We start from the raw sequence: 22,927 nt of genomic DNA, 5'->3' as shown, positions 1-22,927 counted from the left end.
GCACAATTTACAATAGCTAAGATTTGGAAACAGCCTAAGTGCCCATCAGCAGATGAGTGGAGTAAAAAATTGTGGCATATGTACACCGCTGTAAAAAAGAAGAAACTCTTACCATTTGCAATAGCATGGGTAGACCTGGAGAGTATTATACTAAGCAAAATAAGCCAATCAGAGAAAGATAAATATCTCACCATCTCACTCATTGTGGAATATAATGAACAACGTAAACTGATGAACAGAAATAGAGCCAGAGACATAGAAGCATAGAACAGACCATCCAACCTAAGAGGGAAGGCAGGGGAGAGAGGGGGATAAGAGATCAACCAAAGGAATTGTATGCATGCATCCTATCTAATAATAGACAAACATGGTAATTGACCGTACCTTCGCTACACCTCCCATTGGCTAATCAGTGCGATATGCAAATTAACCACCAACAAAGATGGTGGCTAATTTGCATACTGCAGGCAGGGTGGGACAGCGTCATCCCGCCTGCCCCGCCACTATCCGGGCCAGCTATCTGCAACCTGAGGCGGTGGGCGTCCCGGGTGGCCGGGCGGTGCAGCGGTGATCCGCCACCCGCCCAGCCTCTATCCTGCCCTCCCACGGGGGACCTGGGTCTGGAGGGTGGGACCATGACGATCCGCCACGTGCCCGGCCTCCATCCAGCCCTCCCGGGAGGGCTTTGAAGGCGGCTTCAGCCAGAGCAGTGAAGGCTTGAAGGCAGCTCCGGCCGGAACGGCACTGGTTTTCCTTCGGCACCTGGGACACAGGCCTATTGCACAAATCTTTTCATGCAACAGGCCTCTAGTATGATCATAACCAATGGACTCAGACAGTAGAGGGGTGAGGGCATGTGCTGGGAGGTGGGAGTGGCTGGGGAGAGGTCAATGGGGGAATAAGGATACTTATGTAATACTTTAAACAATAAAGAATTTAAATTAAAAAAAAATTAAAAATGGAACTGCCATTTGACCCATTGATCCCTCTTCTAGGAAGAACCCTGAAACACCAAACAGAAAGAATATAAGCAGCATTATTGCAATAGCTAAGATCTGGAAACAGCCCAAGTGCCCATCAGTAGATGAATAAATAAATAAAAAAAGTGGTACATTTACAGAATGGAATAGTATGCAGGTGTAAAAAAGAAGGATCTCTTACCATTTGAGACAGCATGGAGGGACCTGTAGGGTATTATGCTAAGTGAAATGAGCCAGTCAGAGAAAAATAAGTGTCACATGATCTCACTTATATGTGGAATATAACGAACAAAATAAATTGATAAACAAAATAGATCCAGAGACATAGGAGCATGGAACAGAATGAGGAATCTCAGAGGGAAGAAAGAAATGGGAGGGTCACAGCACGTGATTAACCAAGCAAATTTTATACATAACCCATGGACATAGAAAATAGGTAGGACTGGGGTGACAGGAGTGGACTGGAGGGGGGTCAAAGTGGGGGAAAAATTAGACATATGTAATACTTTGAACATTAAAGATAAAAAGAAAGAAATACAATAATTAGTAAATAATAATAGAAGAATTAACTCTTATTTACGTACTCACAACTGTAAACCTACTTTTGCCCCACCTAGTAAGCATAGATCATTTAAACTCCGAGATAAAATTTGATAAGATGTTTTACATAACTTCAATGAATTGACAAGGTCTCGTGGAGAAAACAGTTCCAGATGGCAAACATACGCAAGGGAATTAGTCAAACAATTTCTTGGCAAGAACATTATGAATTTTATAATCAGTTGAGCGCCATTAAAATACAAAGCTGAGTCTAGTTAATAATCTACAATAATTGGTTAAAGAAGTATATTAGTGCCAATTTCCCTCTATTCATCCTACTTTTTCTCTTTTTTCAACCCATATGTCTTTGGCACGATGAAGTGGGTAACCTTCATTTGCGTTTTCTTTCTTCTCAGCTCTGTAAGCAGTGTGGTTCTTCCAGATACACGTAAGAATTCTATTTTTCTATCGTTCAAATTTATTTCATTTTCCTAGTAATCAGTAAACACTGCATCTTTAAAGAAGAAAGTTTTCTTTTATCATTAATTTCTAGACTGTGATGAAATTTTGTATTTGTGAACTCTTAGAAAGTTATCTTAATATATTTCTAACATCCTAAGTTAAAAAAAAGTGAGAATTGTTTAGTAACTGTAATTTTCTTTTGCACATGAGGGAACATAGAGTGACTTCAACTTCACAGAATATAGTTGAAGATAGAATTCATAACTCAAAATTCCCAATGCCCTATCCATTGCACCTTGATGCATTAAAACAACAACAAAAAACCTGTGTTGTTAGTCTTATAAATAGAACAGGTGTTTATATTTTTTCATTCATACTGTCCTCCCAGTTGCTGTTCATAGATACTAAGAGCATTAAAATTTATCCAAGTTTGAATATAAAACTATACATATTTAATAATTTTAATCATTTTTAAATAGTATAATTGGTGATTGAATATTGCATTTGTTTAAAAGCAGAAGAAATAGTTCATCATCATCCTAAAATTTTCTGAAATGATCAAAGCCCAATACTTAGGAGCAAATGAATATATTAGTAAATGGAGAGAAACATAGAAAGTAATATCGTAACCAGTGGTTTTCTTCAGAATTTAAAAATTTTTTTTCCCCCCAGACAACCGTGAGCTTGCTCGTCGGTATATGGATTTGGGAGAAGAATATTTCAGAGACTTGTAAGTTAAAATATTGAAGAGTCAAATTTAATGTTTCTAACAGCATTGGTTTATTCTTATATTCCCCTGTCATCAGAGTCCAGATTCTAGCACAATACTGCCCAATAGAATTTTCTGCATTCATGAAAATATTCCATTTTAGTGCTGGCCCATATAGTAGCTACTGGCCACATGTGGTTGTTGAGTACCTTGAATTTGGCAAGTGCAACTGAGGGTCAAAAGTTTCAATTGTATTCAATTTTAATTAATTTTACTATATAGTCACATATGGGTGATGGCTACTGTACGGGGAAGTGTAGCAGCTCTGGAATTCTTATATAAACTTGATTGAGGGGAAAGACTTTCCCAGCACACACTCAAATTCCTTTACCTAGCACATAGATCTGTGGTTTCTCCAGAACATTTTAATATTTTTCTAATCCAGTAGAAAATGAGAAATTAGTTTATTTTTTAAAGGTCAGTTTTATTCTATAGCCTGATTAAAGGAGATGTTTGTGTGTGGTTTTTGTTTTTTGTTGTAAATAGTCCAAAGGCCTAGGTAATGCCCCTCATCTTAACAATTATACCTATTTAGAATGCATGTTGCTTGCTTGCTCTGTATGTGTTCATCTACTCACATACGTATGTAAACATGGTTGAAATACATATCCTCTGCTTAGAAAACCACACATTCATGGTTAGGTCTGAGATAATTGCTGATGTGAATAGTCTTTCTGATAATAATGCAATGCACAAAATACTATAGAACATATCCTGAAAACACAATTTGTTCTCTAGCATAGCAACCTTCTTTATATTAAAGTTTTATTATACCATGTTTTCCTGTGTCCTGTGTTCCAGGGTGCTGGTTACCTTTTCTCAGTTTCTCCGGAAGTACCCATTAGATGATATTAGAAAAATAACAGATAAAATAACTGAATTGGCAAGAGTATGTGCTCAAGACAAGTTAGGTGCAGTTTTTTGCAAGTTACTTGTAAGTACATTGTAATTTTGAATGTTATTTCTTCTTATTTTAAATAATCTTGAGCAATTCAAAGGGAAAACATCTCATTTTGGCTTTCTCAATGATTTTTAAGTGACCATATTTGTAAGCAACTCTCACAAATGTAGAGCCATCATTTCTTCTATGATAGAGACATTCTAGCTATGCCCACAGTTCTAAATCATTTCTTTATTGAGACTACATACAATGGTCATAGTGGATTTAAGTGGAATTTGTCATTTGTAATAGTGTCTCTTTTAAAATCTGAAGTTTGAATTCTTTTCATAGAGGCTGATAGTAATCGCATGATTTTTAATATTCAGAAAGCACTTGGGTGATTTTCATGCTAATTTTGTTAGCTGGGTAAAATAAGAGTACAGCTCTATATTCCCCATTTTAGAGATATTCATACTTTTACATACAATAAAATATTGGGGCATTCATCTGTTTTAAAGGTCTTTGAGCTTTTGTTTTTTCTAGATAGGTCTTCAATACAAGTGGAAGTGAATGTTGCTCCCACCATTCAATCTATACATACTTTCCTGGTGGCAAGTCCATTTTTTTATTTTTTACTGAAGCCTTTTCTCCTTCTTTTTTTCTTTATATGCCTCTCTCCCTGAAGTTGGAATCAGCACTTTAACTTCACACACTATTATGGCTCTAAATATGAATTTTTAAAAAAATGTATTTTGTAAAATGTAATAAATTCTGTCCTGAGCAATATATTTCCCTTGGTATTACAATTATTTTCCTAATAAAATTAATGGGGATTGAAAGAATTCATTTAATGCAATGTGTTTTGAGATAAATGTTTCTAGAATAAAAAGATTCATATTTTAATGCAATAACAATTAATATGTAGTGAATTGTGTTACTTCTGAATTTTTAAATAGTATGTACTGAGAATTTGGACCATTCACAAAAAAAGTAGATCAAATGAGAAACTTTCCTAACACTTTCCTCTCTGAAGTGAATTCACCGGCTACTTACAGGAGTATTTTTCTTTGAGTTTTGTTATGATTGTTCCTAGTCTTTAGCCTCAGGTGAAAATTGGAGTAGCATTCCTTCATCAAACTATTGACTGTCCTTTTGTCCTTTTGTTTTATCCACTGTAACTATCAGTGTGACAGTTACTTCTTAAAACATTACACATAGATGGTCAAATCAAGGGAAACTCTCTAATCCTGAGGAAAAAGTAGATTTTTATAGGCTTTCCTCACCCAGGGTTACTGTTATCTTACATTTTTAAATACCTTCCTTTGGGTATAGAGGAAATAAAATACAACTAGGAATTGAAGACTTCTGTCTTCCCTTTAGGACACCCCTTTTACAGCTAAATTGTGTTCCATTACATCTCTTCCTGAGCACTATGATGAAATGGCCGACTGCTGTGAAGCAGAAGCACCTTTGAGGTACCAGTGCTTTGTGAAACACAAAGATGATGAGCTAAACATCCCCCCAATGGGGACAATAGATTCTGATGCAACATGCACTGCCTTTAAGGAAAATGAACAGGCGTTGTTAGAAACGTAAGTAATCAGATGTTTATGCTTCAACATTAAAAATTATGAAATAGGTTAAGGCTCATTATAACAATTACTATAAAAATATTTTCAACATTAAGACTTAAAAGCTTTTGTTCTAATGACAAATTGAAAGAAATACTATCTATAACAGTGATGGCGAAGCTACGACATGCGTGTCAGAGGTGACACGTGAACTCATTTTTTTTGGTTGATTTTTCTTTGTTAAATGGCATTTAAATATATAAAATAAATATCAAAAATATAAGTCTTTGTTTTACTATGGTTGCAAATATCAAAAAATTTCTATATGTGACACGGCACTAGAGTTAAGTTAGGGTTTTTCAAAATGCTGACACACCGAGCTCAAAAGGTTCGCCATCACTGATATATAATAATAAGAGCGTAATATGCTAACCTTCTGGACGACTTCCAGATGACCTTCCGGATGAAGTTGGGGCTTCAAGAGAAACCCGGGTCCTGGGTGCCAGAGGGAAGCTGGTGCCGGCAGCTGGGGGAAGGAAGGCCTACTCTTGCACGACTTTTGTGCATCGGGCCTCTAGTTTAATGCTATAAAATTTTACACAATAAATATTGATCAGTGATCTGTTGGAATTCATTGAAACAGGATATCATCTGTATGAAAAACATTGACTCATATTGAAATATTATGAAGATATATTTGGTTAGAATTACCTCATTTTAGTCAATAATCTTATATCACCAATATTTTACTATTTTATGTGTTTATAAATATTTATATATATTTATATATGTATATATAAATGTATATATATTTAATCTTTTTATTGATTTAAAAAATGACAAAAGCAAAGTCATGTACAAATTGAGTTTAATTGGTAAGTTTGATGTCTCTGGGTTTTGGAATTTCTAGGGAAATTGTTGATAATAATTATTTTTGTAATCCTGTCTGGTACAGAAAAATGACTGCCTTTTCTTCTTTTTAAAAATGTAGGTACATATATGAAGTTGCCAGGAGACATCCTTTCTTTTATGGCCCAGAGCTCCTTTACTCTATTCAAGAATATAAAGGAGATTTGACAGAATGCTGCGAAGCTGCTGACAAAGCCGCCTGCCTGGGCCCAAAGGTATGCCCAGCAGAACAGAAGAGCCAGTTCAGACTCAAACCTCAGATTTGGGGCATCTTATGTAGAGCACCTAAGTCTCTGATATAAACTTCTTTACCTTCAAAAAAGCCTTCCTTACTCTTACCCACCCCAAAGATTCTTCACCCTCTTTGAAGGCCTGTGACATCCTCATTCCTCCTTCTAAGTTTTACCCCCGTGAATCTCATAGAGAACCACTGTGTATGTGTCTCAATGGCCTTGTCTTTTGTAGTGAAATACAGAAGCAGAGGGCCACAGTTTTTGTTTATCTTTTCGTGAACCTTTCCTATTGGGGAGGGAATTCAAAGGGGAGAATTTCACTGCTTCTAGAAGCCTGGGTTTTTTCATTCATTCCATAAATATTTATTATGTACTCATCATCTTTTCTAGGGAGTTTATGAATGTGAGAGTTGGTGAAGGAGGGATTGAAATGAATTTATGCAAAATTAAGAAATCAGTAAAATTATATTCCCCGGCATGTCAGCGTACTCTGTTCTTCTACCTTTCCTGTCGGTTCCCTTTTCCCTGGCAATGCCCCCACGCTGGGTGTTCACTACCTAGGGGCATCCACTATGACCAGACTGGTTTTCCCTGTCACTACATAGCAAATTAATTATTTGACAACGGTGAATACTTGGGAATTTAGGTGTATAGCACGTCTTTAAAATTTAATTTGTCATAGTCTCATCTGAACTTATGAAGTGTTTCATGTAGAATATTTTCCTATTTTATTTTTTCCATCACCATTCATCCCCCTATACCCTCCTCCACCTCCACCCCACTTTGTGCCCTCCATAATCACTGCACTTTGTCCATGTCCATGTGTTTTTTCTCTCTTCTTTTCCCCTAATGTCGAATTTTAAAAAAATATTTTTAAAATTATTTCTTTCTGCAGATGGATGCCTTGCAAGAAAAAATACTGAGTTCAGCTTTCACAGAGAAATTCAAGTGCTCCATGCTCCAAAACAGTGAAGAGAGTGCTACAATAGAATGGTATTTAAAATTAGATTTGTATTTTATAATGATGTAAGGGTGATGGTTCTGTCAACAGAGTTGTACATTTTTATGAGGTTTTACACAGTGCTTTCACATGCATCTTTTGGGTTATCTAAAAGGTAGAAATTTAACAGAAGTGAAAAATCAGAGCACAAGTGACAATTTGTCATTTCTTTAATCATATGTTTTCATGGTAATAAAAAACTTAGAGGATATCTTTTTTTTTTGTCATTCTGGATCAGGTATTTAAACTCCCATTTATTTATAAAGACTAGGGATCTTATTCTAATGGTCCATGATTTTTATACAATTGTAGTCAAGGTTTGTTATTTTACTTTATCGCCCCTGAGCCCCTTGTGATTATATAAAACTGTCTGCTTGTTTTTTTATGTTCTGATAATTAAATTGGGCCATCAAAGTTACTTCTCATTTTCTCATAGCTCCAACTCTGTTCTTCATTTCTTGTTTTTTTCCTGGACCACTATTTTTATATAACTTGCCTTGTTCTAGGAATATCCTTCAACATCTGAGTCAAGAAACCCCATCCCCATTCCCAATTTACTTGCTAGTCAACAATTAATCAACATGAACAAAAGATACAATGAAAAAAAAATTTTTGCAAGATGTGCAGAAACCATCATTTGTACTATCTTTGCCTGTCACTTCTATCATCTACACAACAAAATCAAGCAAATAATTAAACAAAACCACCCCAATGTGAAACAATACACATTTAAAAAGGCTGTGACTGGTTTGGGGGAAGAGTATCCTTTACCAGAGTTAGACAAGTCTGAATGACTTGTGAAAGCTTGGGTATGTTAGCTTTTCATATCTTGTCATTGGCTTAGAGACTTTTCTGGATCAATTTCTTGGTAAAAATATGTTAGACTCCTTAATCTTGAAAAGGTATGCAATTTATTTTCTCAGTGTGCTTTGGAACTCAGGAAGAAGGCTTTTCATTGGTAACAAAGACAACAGGACTCTGTGTGGCCCTTTCCAGTTTATAAAGAGCTTTCCTATGCATCGTCTAATCTAATTCAAACCACAATGCTTTGATGCAGCATGCGGTGTGTCTCTCCAGGGCTGAAGCTCAGAGAGTCTAAGTAACTATCTGAGGATCACACTGGTAATGAGCAGTAAAGTCAGATCTGGAAGTCAGATATGGGCTCCAAACCTGATGCTTCTCAGATGTCACCTCTTTCAGAATCCCTCTTTGATTTCTGGTTTTATGAATCGCTGGCTTCTCCCTACCTGCCACACATTCTTACAATGGATAAGGAAACATTTTGCCCTAAGATAATTTGGTTCAGAACAAGCACTAAAATAAGAACTAATAATTTTATGAATTATTTCCATATTTCATTTTACCCTGAATTTTCTTACTATAAGTAGTATTTTCCTAGTACTTTCACATAAAATATTGGAGGTTAAATTGTGATGGGGGAATTTTCTTTTTAGGTTTGTAGTTCGCCTGAGCCAGAAATTTCCCTTTGCTGACTTTGGGACAGTTTCCAATTTGGCAACAAATTTTACCAAAGTCCACAAGGAATGCTGCCAAAGTGACATGCTTGAATGTGCAGACGACAGGGTAAGGAATGCTCAGTATTCTCTTCGGTGACTTTGCTTTGGTAACATGCACAGTGGGTACAATGGATCTATTTAGTATAATTGGTGACAGCTGACAGTGAATTGAAATTGTCTTCTATGTCTAATATAATCAATTATTTCCCTGCCTTGTGGCATGTTATTTATTTGTATTTTTGTGAAGTTGGCTATCCTACTCACAAAATGATCTGGTACATACATTCACCAATTTGTAATCCCTTCCAGTCATATTCTACCTGAGAACAAAGGCTGAAGTAGGACAGCTGCAAAGGTAGTTTCCTAAGAAAAATCTTTGGGGACTTGGGTAGAGTTGGAGAAGAGCTGGTACCTGAAGACGTTTTTGGAAATTATGTAATTTTTCTCTGTATATTCTCTATTAATATATAAATATTAAGCACAATATCTCTTTCCCCAAAATATAAATACATGACCAAATATCAGAATCCTAGTCTCTCAGAACACTTTGTGGAAACTTTAAGGCAGATATTTCACATGTGTAAGTAGGGCCTGTGACTATGCTCTTGACTAATTTTCCAAAAATTCCTCGCACTTTAGTTATTTGGTTTCAAAATGCCTGCACTAAATGTTGTGGAATATTTGGAAAAATATTACTTGAAATATATATTACATTTTACATTTAATTTTACTATTACAGTTTATATTTAATATTACTCTGGCCCAGCCAGTGTGGCTCAGGGGTTGAGTGTCGACCCAGGAACCAAGAGGTCACCGATTTGATTCCTGGTCAGGCACATGTCCTGGTTGCAGGCTTGATCCCCAGTGGGAGGCGTGCAGGGGGCAGCCAATTCATGTTTCTCTCTCTATCTCTCCTCTCCCTTCCTCTCTCTCTCAAAATAAAAAGCAAACATATTTAAAAGATGATATTTTGTATTAGTTTCAGATGTACAGCATCATTATTAGAATGTCATGTACAGAGTGCCCCCGACATTTCCCACACATAGTCATTAGGATACTATTGACTATATTCCCTATGCTGTTATTTACATCTCTGTGACTATTCTGTAACTACAAATATGTACTTCTTAATCCTCCATCTTTTCCTCCCAGCCCCTATTGCTGTTCTTTTTTTTTTAATCCTCACCTGAGGATATTTTTCCATTGATTTCTTTAAAAATATATTTTTATTGATTTTTTACAGAGAGGAAGGTAGAGGGATAGAGAGTTAGAAACATCAATCAGCTGCCTTCTGCACACCCCCCACTGGGGATGTGCCCACAACCAAGGTACATGCCCTTGACCGGAATCAAACCCGGGACCCTTCAGTCTGCAGGCCGATGCTCTATCCACTGAGCCAAACCAGTTAGGGCCCATTGATTTTTTTAGAGAGAGTTGAAAGGGAGGGAAGACACACAGAGAGAAAAACATCAATGTGAGAGACACATTGATTGGTTTCCTCCCGTATGCGCCCCAACCAGGGCCAGGGATGAAGCCTGCGACTGAGGTATGCGCCCTTGACTGGAATTGAACCCGACTTCCTTGAGTCCGTGGGCTCATGCTCTAGCCACTGAGCCAAACCAGCTAGGGCCCTATTGCTGAGTTTTGATTTAAAACTTAAATGCCTTAACAGTAGAAATATAAAATTAAAAAATTAATAAAGTTTTTAATCAAGTGGAAATATCTTAGTATTTCTATCTGAATCTATAGACTTAAGCATAGACTGAAAATGTTCACAGAAGGCAGGTTGACATGTACGTGGTCTTAGAATACAGTGGACATGTTCTGCCAACATAATAAAAAGTCTGGAGAAAAAGTATAATGGCGTCAATTTACGTTGACCAATTTTTATCAACTTGCTTGTAGGCGGATCTCGCCAAGTATATGTGTGAAAATCGAGCAGCAATCTCCACCACCTTGGCGGATTGCTGTAATAAGCCTGCGTTGGACAAATTCTACTGTCTTGCAGAGATGGCAGGTGATAATTTGGTTCCTGCTCAGGCCCCACAAACTACCGATTTTGTTGACAATGAGGACGTTTGCACGTACTATAAGGAGGCAAAATTTGATTTCATGAACAAGTAAGTGCATGAAGAATGATCCTTTCATAGCTTTCAATGGCTCTGAGGATTTAGAAAACAGTTCTGGGCTTTCCTTTGGAGTTGTTACAATTGTTGCCTGCAGTGCTACTTTATCCTTCCCTCTCTGAGCTTTTACATTTTTTTTTGGGGGGGGGGACAAATTAATTCATTTTTAAGTATAGTCATAAAATTATACCTGCTCATAGCAAAAAATCAATTGAGGAGAGTACAAAGTAATAAGTAGAAGTTTCTGTCATCCCCTCATTCTTTAGTCCTCTGATATATTTCTGGAAATACCTCTAGAAACATTTTGCATATACATAAATTATATACAGAGTATTCACTAATTCATTCAAAGAGAATTTCTTGAACTTACCATGACATACATGGGTGAATATAAGTCATACATCATTATATCTCTATATCTATCGCTCTATCTATCTGACAGCAGCATAGAAGTATAAAGAGAAGTATGGAGTCTGCAACCAGGTACTTTATATTTGTTTATAAAGAGCAGAAGTTCAGTAGCATGGCAAGGCAGCATACAATTAAATGATAAAATAAATGATTATTTACAGTCAGTAAGTGGTGAGAAACTTTGAATTTTTATTGTTGGATTATAATAGCATTATGTGCACTAAATAATTGTGTACCCTTCAAGATTTCACTCAAATAAAGAGGAAAATAAAAATTTAAGAATACCTATTTACTATATGTATCTATCACCTATCTATATCTATCATCTATCTATCTATCTATCTATCTATCTATCTATCTATCTATCTATCTATCTATCATCTATCTATCTATCTATCATCTATTATCTATCTATCTATTTATCTATCTATCATCTATCTACCTATTTATCTATCAGAACTTTTTTTGATGTAGTCCAAATCAAACAAAATATGCATAATAACAGGAGTCATTTATTAAACATTTAACATGTGCCAGACTGTGTGTGTGATGCATAAATTATGTCATGTGTTTCTTACAATCCACCTTATGAGATAGATACTATATTTATCTCCATTCTAAAGAGGCGGAGGCGGAGACATGTGGCAGTGCAGGTAATCTGTGACCCAGCTGCCCTGAGTGCCCGGTCTCCTTTCATCTAAAACATAGCCAGCCATGTAGGCGGAAGATGGTGGCCTAATAGGCACACCTTTTTTGCACCTTCTCCCAGGGCCAGACTGGAAATACAACTAAATTGGCAACCATTCACTGGGAATTACCAACTGAGGTTCAAGGAAGGATAGAAAACACCTGGTGACTGGCTGGAAGGGCGAGGTCATGAAAGGGGCTGACCCCGCTTCCACAGGCAGCAGGCTGAGAGTGAGGAGGGAGCTCTTGACTACAGGAGGGTTATTGCCCTGAGAAGATCGAGGCCTGAAACCCAGGCTGGCTCTACAGCTCAGAGCACCACAGCCGGCCTGTGTAATGTCCAGCCAAGAAAGGTGACAAGGGCTTCTGGCTGCCAGGGAATCTGGAGCTGGTGGGAGATAAAGCCGATTAAAAACAAACAAACAAACAAACAAACCCAGAGCACGCGATTTTTGTTTGCAGCTACTCATCTAAGGCTTTGGTGGAGGGAGGGTGGTGGGGACTTGAGGTGCCTTAGGAGAGGGCTGGGGTGGGATGCATTGGAGGGAGACTTGGATAGGAGGCAGCCAGGAGACCTGTATTCAGTCTCACCACCCCCCAAACCTAACAGCCATTTTTCCTGAGTTGTGCTGGTCCCTGTCAGAAGCCACAGCTCAGGAAAAGGAATGAACCCCACCCCAGGTGCTACAGCCCACCCATCCTCAAGACCTCTGCCTGCCACACCATGCATCTTGAATCTTTGCAGAGGAGAAGGCAGTAGAGGCCAAGCCTAGGGTTTGAACAGTCTCAGCAAGCACCAGTGACTGGATTGGGGGTTGGGCCAACTGTCTGACTACACCAGGAACCTGACTGGTGCTTCCCCCACATGGAAGAGCTGATAGAAACCCCAGGTTTCCAGCTGATCCCACTGGACTGCATATGAGGATCTCTGCGCCGTCGAGGGCAGGGAAATATTCTGGGACACGCTCAGAGGAGTAGTTCTGAGACAGGGAAACACAGTCATCACGTTCCCTGAAATCTGATCAACACCTCCCCGTCATGGATGACCCAGAGATCCAGACTCCTGAGTCCACCTAAATCCTGTCTAGAACCAGACTCTTGAGTGATTAAGATTGAGAGCTGGCTGGCAGGTGAACCCAGGTGGAGTTGGAGCCTGGGGAACCTGGGGAAGTTTGCTGACCCATCACTGGACCACGTGCTGCTAACAAACCCACCTTAGAATGCAGCTTGGCCCCTCCCAGGTGCAGCTAAATCCTATGGAGAAAGACACAAACTGTGGATTGCTTGAAGCTTCAAACAGGTTGCTGAGAGCCAAAGGAGGACAGTTTCTGACAGTGGTAAGCACCTAACTCTCTCCCAGGAAGTCCAGAATTGGCAGACAAAACAGGCAGCCTCGGTTATCAGAAGAGCAGGATCCAAAGGGCGCTCCCAGGAGGCACTGAACTCTGCTGAGATGAATGCCACTTTACTTTTTTTCTTTTTAATCTTTCTTCTTGACTGATTTGTTATTATTTTAGTCTCTCTTTTTTCTTTCATAGATCTAATTTTACCCTTCTCCTTTCTTATGCTATTTTTTATTTGCTCTGCTTTTTCATGTTTCCTCTTCTTATTTTTTGTCTATCTGCTTTCTCCTATATTTTCCTTTTCATAATTATTTTCTTCCTCTTTTATAGCATTTTCCTTCCCCTGTTCTTTATTACTAGAGGCCCGGTGCATGACATTTGTGCACTTGGGGAGGGGGGGCAGTCCCTCAGCCTGGCTTGTGCCCTTTCACAGTCTGGGAGCCCTCAGGGATGTCCAATTGACAGCTTAGGGCCTAAGCCACAGTTGGCATTCTTAGTGCTGCCGTAGAGGCAGGCCACTGTGCTCGCCAGCCATCAGCCGGCTTGTGGCTGAATGGTGCTCATCCTGTGGGAGTGAACCGACCACCAGGGGGCAGCTCCTGCATTGAGTGTCTGCCCCCTGGTGGTCAGTGCACATCATAGCAACTGGTTGTTCTGCCGTTCAGTCAATTTGCTTATTACCCTTTTATTATATAGGATTTTATTTCTTTCATATCTGCCCTTTCATACTCCTTTTTCTTCCCATTCCCCCCCCCCCAGTATTTTCTTTTCTTTTCTTCTATTATTGTTCTCTTTTCTCCTTCCTGATTCTTCCTTTTTTTGTGGTTGCTTCTGTTGTTGTGGGGGTCTTATATATGTTTTTGTTTTGTTTTGTTCCGCCAGCACCTCCATAACAGCTCACATGAGGTAGTCTGGGGTGAGCCTCACAGTCAGCCAGCCTGAAAGAGATTCCTCCCATGAATGGAACAACATTCAAGACCAATTACAACAGAATAACCCAAATAACTTACACAAAGGACATTCCTAGAGCATCCAGCTTAGGAAATCTAAGCGACTGCACCACTGGGTCCCACAAAACACTTACTATATAAGGCCATCCCACGTAGACTGGGAGGCATAGAAATTTCAAGAAACTTAGTGGGAACTACAACAGCATGAAATAAGAAATAGAAACCATAACTAATAAATAAGAATCAGTTGGAAATGAAGAATAACATCTCTGACATCAAGAATACACTGGAAGGGATCAAAAGTAGATTAAATGAGAAGATCAAATCAGTGACTTAGAAAACAAGGTAGAAAAAACACACCCAATGAGAGAAGCAAAAAGAAAAAAAAATACTTAAAAAGCAGGATAGTTTAAGGCACAACATGAAACTTAACATCTGCATCAGAGGGTATCCAGAAGGAGAAGAAAATAAGCAAGTAATAGAGAAGTTGCTTAATGAAATAATGACAGAAAATTTCCCTAATCTGGTGAAGGAAAAAGTCACGCAAGTTCAGGAAGAATAGAAAATTTCAATCAAGATGAACCCAAAGAGACCCAGTCAAAGACAAATCATAATCAAAATGACAAACATTAAAGACAAAGAATCTTAAAGGCAGCAAGAGAGAGACAGAACGATACCTATAAGGGAGTACCCATTAGAATGTCAGCTGATTTCTCAACAGAAACACTTCAGGCCAGAAGAGATTGGCATGAAGTACTCAAAGTAATGGAAAACAGGGACCTGAACCCAAGACTACTGTATCCAGTAAGACTATCATTTAAAATTGAAGGGGAAATAAAGAGCATCCCAGACAAAAAAGACTACAGGAGTACATGACCACCAAACCACCACTGCAATAAATGTTAAAGGAAGTATTTTAAAAGGAAGAGAGAGAGAGAGAGAGAGAGAGAGAGAGAGAGAGAGAGAGAAAGAAAAATGGCAGTAAATAAGTACCTATCATAATAACCTTAAATGTAAATGGAATAAGTGCTCCAATCAAAAGACATAGAGTAGCTGAATGGATAAGAAAACATGACCCATATATATGCTGCCTACAAGAGACTCACCTCAGAACAAAATATTCACACAGACTGAAAGTGAAGGAATGGAAAACGGTTTTATTTCATGCAAATGAAAATATAAAGAGGAGGGAACTAAGGTGCTGATAGTAAAAAAATTGCCTAAGGTGGTATAGTAAAATAAGTGTTAGAGCAAGGATTTGCATGGAGGTAGCTTTAACTCTAAACCTCAAGCCCTTAGCCACCAAGCTTTATTGCATGGGTTTGGTCAAATTGAGACCTTTGGAATATGTGTTTCTCTTGTGATTAGTTAAGTGATTTTTCTTGCTTCTTTGTTCAACTAAATCTATTTTATTTTCATCTTAATTAGGTTTTTGCATACATACTCAAGAAGGTATCCTGATTTCTCTGTCTCATTAGTACTGAGACTTGCCAAGAAATATCAAACTATACTGGAGGAGTGCTGTGAAACTCATGATAATCATGCATGCTATACCAAAGTGGTAGGTTTCTCAAAGGAAAAATAAAATACAGCTCTTTGACTGGTGATTCCAATAATAAGAAAGACACATAATACCAGAATGAAAAATGCTTATAATACAATTGAGACATTCTCTTGAGATAATTTCAATTTTGTGCTCTTAAGCATCTTAGGGGGAAATGGTCTTGATAGAATGGTTAATAAAACCTAGAATAGTCCAGAGAAAAATGACTTGAAGAGAACAATCTCTAATTTCACAAAATCTTGACATTGCCTTTTTTTAAATTTTTTAAACTTTTGGGAACAAAATAAGATGAAGTAAATGTAAATGTCAATTAAAAGTGATATTACATAGATATGAAGAAAATTAACCTGATTTCAAGATTTATCAAATATCAAGAATTAGCATCTTAAGGAAGGTTGTGAAATCTATTCATTTAAAATACTTTCAAATCTTTTTGAGAAGGTTTAGAAATGGTTTTATAAGAAATTAAGTAAGGAGATGAAATCTATTCTGGAGGATTTTGCCATTATATTTAACTGTGTTAAAATGGGATTCTAGCAGGTTTAGGATATTTAGCACTTTGAATATATGGAGTGACTTCCAAACTTCTTTCCTTTACCAAGAACCTGCTATATGCCAGGCACCATGCTGGATCCCATGATCAAGGTAAAAACTGTTATTTCAGAGACATCAGGATCCAACTAGAAAGAAGGCTTTATAATAATCATAAAGCTTATAATTATAGCTATAATGTATTGAGCTTTTACTGTGTTCCAAGCGCTGTTGAAATTTCATTAGCTCCGGTGGTTTTCACAGAACATTCCATGAGGTGAGTAACCATCTTCATTTCCATCTTAGAGGTGAGTTTTCTAAGACTTAGTGATCAGAAGTAGTTCTACAACTAGAAAAGGATTCAGCTTACCTGGCTCAAGTACACTCCAGACCCTGACTATTCTTAATCACTTATACTCTGCAGTGTGGATGTACAGGCTTGGCATCAAAGGTTTATTTACATGACTGGGCAGAAGGCAAAAAGGCTTCCATTCAACCCATAGGGGTAAAAAACAGCCTGCAATCTGATCCTTGGGTGAAACCCTGTAAGCACAATTCTTTTCTTTTAGTTGTATCAACTTCAGCCTCTTGTGGATGAACCACATGAATATGTAAAAAAAGATTGTGAAACTTTTGAAAACCTTGGAGAGTATGGCTTCCAAGATGCGTACGTATTTTTGTTTTTGACTAATATTTTTCTTGATCAGTTTGTAATTTTTTAAGACTCTCTTTCTCTCTCTCTCTCTCTCTCTCTCTCTCTCTCTCTCTCTCTCTCTATATATATATATATATATATATATATATATATATATATATGGTGCATGAAATTCATGCGGGGGGGGGGAGTGTCCCTCAGCCTAGCCTGCACCCTCTCCAATCCAGGACCCCTCAGGGGATGTCCGACTGCCGGTGTGTGATCGGGCCTAAACCAGCAGTCAGACATCCCTCTTGCAATCTGGGACTACTGGCTCCTAACCACTCACCTGCCTGCCTGCCTCATCACCCCTAACTGCCTCTGTTTGCTGGCCTGATCACTCCCTAACTCGTCCCCTGGCAGCCTGGCCGCCCCCTCACTGCCCCCCTGCCAGCCTGATTGCACCTAACCTCCTCTGCTTCAGCCTCTGCCACCATGGCTTTGTCTGGAAGGATGTCTGGAAAATGTCTGGTCTAGTTAGCATATTACACTTTTATTAGTATATATATATATATCTCACTACCTGTCATACATGAAAATACAGTATATATTTCTAATCCCTCTCCATTAAGAAAAACTGGAAAATGAGAGATAAAATAATTGATGGGTTGAAGAGACTTATATCTGAGTTCAGTTTAAAAAATTAGCCTCTTGAGACTGGGAAGGAAAATACTAAATCTTTTGATATAGGAACTGAGGATTCCCTTTGAAGGTTAAGAAATAGTTATGAACAAACAAAAGACAGCAATGCTTTCCAGAATAGCAACTAGTTGGACTTGAATGACAGTGGATCAAGAAGTACTGCAATACATAAGTTGAAAAAATAAAATGCTGATTTAGTAGAGCCTTATCTGTGGAAGTAAAGACAAGTAGGGAAACATCATTAGGTAGACATATACTGTTCAACTTACATATATAGCACTCTTTTAACTGTGGGTGCTAGGGATAATAATAATTAACAAGTCTCTTCCCTTGAGTAGATTACAGTCATATATCGACTTTCAATGGTGGTTGGAATTCTTAGTAAAGAATTGTTACATGCTAAACATCATACCAGATTGATGGCATGCTTTATGTCTTTTAATTTAATCCCTGCACCATTCCTATTGAGTCAGGTATATTTCATCCCATTTTATAGATTAGAAAACTTATCCATATCTTTCTAATTTAGCACGGTGCTGATATACAAGGGAGAGCAATAGTAGGAATACAATTGTGAGTATGCTAAACAGAATTAATAAAATTAATATAATTATAACCAGCATATCTTTTTCCATATGAACAACTGTAAATCTACTTTAGACCACTCCTGCATCTTAAGCTCTCTGTAAGTTTTATTGAGAGAAAAAATCAATTAATAGATATATTAATGTTACTGAATTATAGTAAGTTAAGTCATTTTCCTAAGACTACACAGAACAGGTGGAATTCAAATTTAGGCTTACCTATTTGTTTAAGACGAGGTCTCCCTAACTTCCTCTCAAATAACCTAAAGATAGAAATAATTTTATGGATGGAAAATTATTATAATGGATTTTGTCTGTTTTTTGCTTCACCTACTATGTTAGAAAAAATAGTTTCATGCCCGGCTGAAAACACTGGACTATTTTGTTACAGGCTCTTAGTTCGTTACACCAAGAAAGTACCCCAATTGTCAACTCCAACTCTTGTGCATCTCTCAACAAAGCTCGCAAGCATGGGCAGCAAGTGTTGTATACTTCCTGAATCACAAAGAACAGCTTGTGCTGAAGACTATGTGAGTCTTTTGAAATATAATAAGTCAATAATGATGAATTTGGGTCTTGAGATATTTAAAAAGTTAACTTTCAGAAGCAAGAGTGAACTAACGTGTGTGTGTGTGTGTGTGTGTGTGTGTGTGTTTGTGTGTGTGTAGGACTTGGTTGCCTACATTATCCTGACCATCAGAATGAGGATTGAGACAAGATCCTGAAGATGATAAATTGTTCTGAAAAAATTCCATAAATTTTAAATGTTTCAATCTGGCATTAAAATTTTTTTTTTACTTTTTGGGAAGACTGCTTTCACCCCATTCCAACACATACCTTAGGAATCACCTCAAATTATTTTAATCAATTATTTCATTGAATGGATTATTCTGCAAATGTAGACATATCTAAAATAGAAAAGACTTTTAAACATCCCTTAGGACTTGTAGTAAGCAAATCACTCCCTCAAGTCAATCTTGCATTCAGAGTTTCTAGTTAAAACACAACACTTTTTTTGGTCCATGGGTAAGTAGGAGTTCAAGAAAACTTTTATTATGCTTTTAAATTTCTGCTGGACTCCCTGTTCTTTAGCTGTCCGTGGTCCTGAATGTGTTTTGCGTGGCACATGAGCAGACACCTGTAAGCAACAAAGTGACCTTATGCTGCACAGAGCCATTCTTGGACAGACGGCCATGCTTTTCCGCTCTGGAAGCTGATGAAACCTATATTCCCAAACAATTTAATGTTGCAACATTCACCCTCCATGCATTTGTATGTGCACGTGCCGAGCCCGAGCAACAAGTCATGAAACAAATGTGAGTTGCATTTCATTACTGCATATGTTTGTAATCTTCATAGGGAGAACTGTCAATGGAATGAGTAACTTTTTCTGAAGTAGTGATTAAATTCCTTAGGAAAAAAAAGAAAATAGTATTTAAGTATTTTCCTTGTTAAGGTGATAAAAGTGTAAAAAAAAAAGAATAGCTTTTGTTTTCTTAGCAAAGCAAGCAAACAGCAACAAAAATACTGTACTATATATTTGCCCAAAAATTATTCAGAATAATCTTGTGGGTAAAGGCTATCTATACTAATGAAAGGGTAATATGATAATTAGACCAGCAAGACTGGACATCTTCTGGACATCCTTCCGGACAAAGCCATGATAGCGGGGGCCGAGGCAGAAGAAGTTAGGGGCAATCAGGCAGGCAGGCAGAGCAGTTAGGGGCGATCAGGCAGGCAGGCAGAGGGGTTAGGGGCAATCAGGCAGGCAGACAGAGTGGTTAGGGGTGATCAGGCAGGCAGGCAGGTGAGTGGTTATGAGCCAGTGGTCCTGAATTGCAAGAGGGTGCAGACCTGGCTGAGGGACCCCCTTCCCCCATGCACAAATTTCATGCACTGGGCCTCTAGTAGTAGAATGATATCTTAAGACAGGTACAATAGAAAAAGCTGAACAATTAACTGATTCATTTGTGAGGTAGTAAATAAGTTAAGGCAAAGTCTTAGAAGAATTTATTTCTAGGCATAAATGACTTTAAATTTGTATTATGCTATGGCAAACCTATGTGATGTAACTTTTGAGAAGGGCATTTGGATGAAACACACGTAGAAGTGTGGATTCTGAGATTTGACTCTCTGTCACTGTCACAAGTAGTTAGAGATGCAATATAAAGTTGCTGTCATGTCTGGTGGGTTCTGATTCTGATCGTGGCCATACACTTAAGAGGAATATTGCAAAACTTACTGTGCTCACAGGACTCTCTAGTACTATTATCTGTGCAGACATCAATGAAAGAGAACCACTGGCTCCCATGAGTTTGGATAGTCTTATTTCCCCTGGCCCAGGCATATTCACTTTGAATAGACCAACTAAAGACCAAAAAATATAGAATCTTGGATTAGAAACTTTAAATAGAGTCTAAGGTAATTAAGCTGCTAAGAATAATTTGTTAGCTTTTACATTGCTATAAATGGAATACTTTTTAAATGCAATGGCATAATGATTTCCAGAGATTTATTTGAGAAGAGTTTATTGATTTGCTGATATTATAGATATTGAGCAATTTTCATTGATGATTTTATTTGAACCTTCCACCAACTGCATGAAGGTAGATTTTATTCTCTTCCCGATGGAAATGAGAATATTGAATTTTATAGTGGTAAGCCTGGGCCTCAGGCTCACAGTTGCCTGGCTCCAAGAATTATGATCTCAAACAATAGTAATACTGCCTTTACCATCTTCATTTTCTTTATGTGAGTAACCTCTTTTCTGTTTTGTTTTGGTTTCATTTTAATGCAGTGCACTTGCCGAACTGTTGAAACACAAGCCCAAAGCCACCGAGGAACAACTGAAAACTGTCATGGAGGAATTCTCAGCTCTTATACAGAAGTGCTGTGCAGCTGCTGACAAAGAAGCCTGCTTTGCAGAGGAGGTACTGGAGTTGTCTTCATTTTAATATACAGTGTCCTTTGTTGTGGCCTGTTTAGGCTAAGGCTCAGGGGACTGTGTCTGAAGGGACACTCTGTACATGGTGTCCAGGAATCTTATTCTACATACTAGAGGCTCTGTGCATGAATTTGGGCACCAGTGTGGTCCCTCAGCCTGGCCTGTGGGATTGGGCTGGAACCGGCTCTCCGACATCCCCTGAGGGGTCCTGGATTGCGAGAGGGTGCAGGCCAGGTCGAGGGGCCCCACTGGTGCATGATGGGGGCCAGGGAGGGACATGGGAGGTTGGACAGCCAGGGAGGGACTGTGGGAGAGTTCCAGATCATGTCCGGCCCATCTCGCTCAGTCCTGATCAGCTGGACCTCAGCAGCAAGCTCACCTACCAGTCGGAGCATCTGCCTCCTGGTGGTCAGTGCACATCATAGCGACTGGTTGATTGGTCCACTGTCTGCCCCCTGGTGGTCAGTGCATGTCATAGCAAGCATTTGAGAGGCCTTAGAATATCATTAGCATATTATGCTTTGATTGGTTGAATGGCGACCAGACAACCGGACACTTAGCAACACACACACAACACACAGGCTTTTATTATATAGGATAGTTGTCTGGAAAAAATGACTTAAATTACCTCTTGCTTTTTTCTCCTGCTGCACTAAAGCATATTATTAAACGTTTGTAGTATTTGTTCTCTTTCTAAAGTTGAGTCATTCATGAATACAGATAGAAATATTAAGAAGTTCTGAAGTCTTTTGGTAGAGTCATCATTAAACCAAAACCTTAATTTATTTAAGCATTTAATTTAAAAGTACTGGTTTGCAATTTGGTTGCATCTGTGGGCTTGATTTCACAGGCACGAGGGGGAGTTTATATTTAAATGTCTGAGTCAATTACTATTTTCCCCTATGACTTGACAATAATGCTTTTATTTATTTGGGTGCAAGTTGCTATTAAGTTTCCTTCTAGAGAGTCTAGTACTAAGCTGGTATTAAAGGATGTGAAACATGAAAAATTACTTTGTAATCATCGAATGGTTGTATAAATGTTCATTTATCCTAATAATGATGCTAATACTTCCCCTAATTCTCTAATTTCTGTGTATCCAGGGTCCAAAACTTGTTGCTTCATGCCAAGCAATTTTAGCCTAAAATCAACAAAATCACAAGCATCTCAGGTAATATCCTCTGGATTTTCTTAAAAAAAAACCCCGAACTAATTATAATAGTCAATATTAATATAGCTAAGAGCCATGTGGACTAGTACCAATCACTGTTTTAAGGTCTTTTTATATATTAACTTATTTAATTCTCACAATAGTTGTCTGAGTTAAGTTCTATTATTATTCCCATATTTCAGATCAAAGCACAGATCAACCATAGACCAAGTAGTTTACCAAGGAACATCCAGATTCTGAGAGTTGGAGCCACAATTCAAAATTGAAACCAGAGCTTGATAGTTAATCACTGTCCTGTTCTGACCTAGTGTGACACAGTAGACAGAGCCATTCAACTAAGCAATGATTCAGAGTGGATTATTTCAGCTATTAGGCTGAGCAATATGAATTTCTGTAGTTTAAAAAAAATTGAATGGCAA

General features: G+C 38.0%; 1 protein-coding gene across 1 annotated transcript; it reads left to right on the top strand.

Moving 5' to 3' along the window:
* Nucleotides 1-1,895: 1,895 nt before the first annotated feature.
* On the top strand, nucleotides 1,896-22,501 carry LOC102430533 (serum albumin-like). Its single transcript, XM_014460600.2, has 14 exons — nucleotides 1,896-1,968; nucleotides 2,655-2,712; nucleotides 3,553-3,685; nucleotides 5,012-5,223; nucleotides 6,194-6,326; nucleotides 7,240-7,337; nucleotides 8,799-8,928; nucleotides 10,767-10,981; nucleotides 15,807-15,939; nucleotides 17,043-17,140; nucleotides 18,785-18,923; nucleotides 19,486-19,709; nucleotides 21,191-21,323; nucleotides 22,441-22,501. The coding sequence occupies exons 1-14, from the start codon at nucleotides 1,896-1,898 to the stop codon at nucleotides 22,480-22,482; spliced, it is 1,821 nt and encodes a 606-aa protein (XP_014316086.2). The 3' UTR covers nucleotides 22,483-22,501.
* Nucleotides 22,502-22,927: the final 426 nt, after the last annotated feature.

Source organism: Myotis lucifugus, unplaced genomic scaffold (genome assembly GCF_000147115.1).
Source record: "Myotis lucifugus unplaced genomic scaffold, Myoluc2.0 scaffold_136, whole genome shotgun sequence".
NCBI lineage: Eukaryota > Metazoa > Chordata > Mammalia > Chiroptera > Vespertilionidae > Myotis > Myotis lucifugus.
Note: the sequence above shows the minus strand (reverse complement) of the source record. Positions and strands in the feature narration are given on the sequence as shown.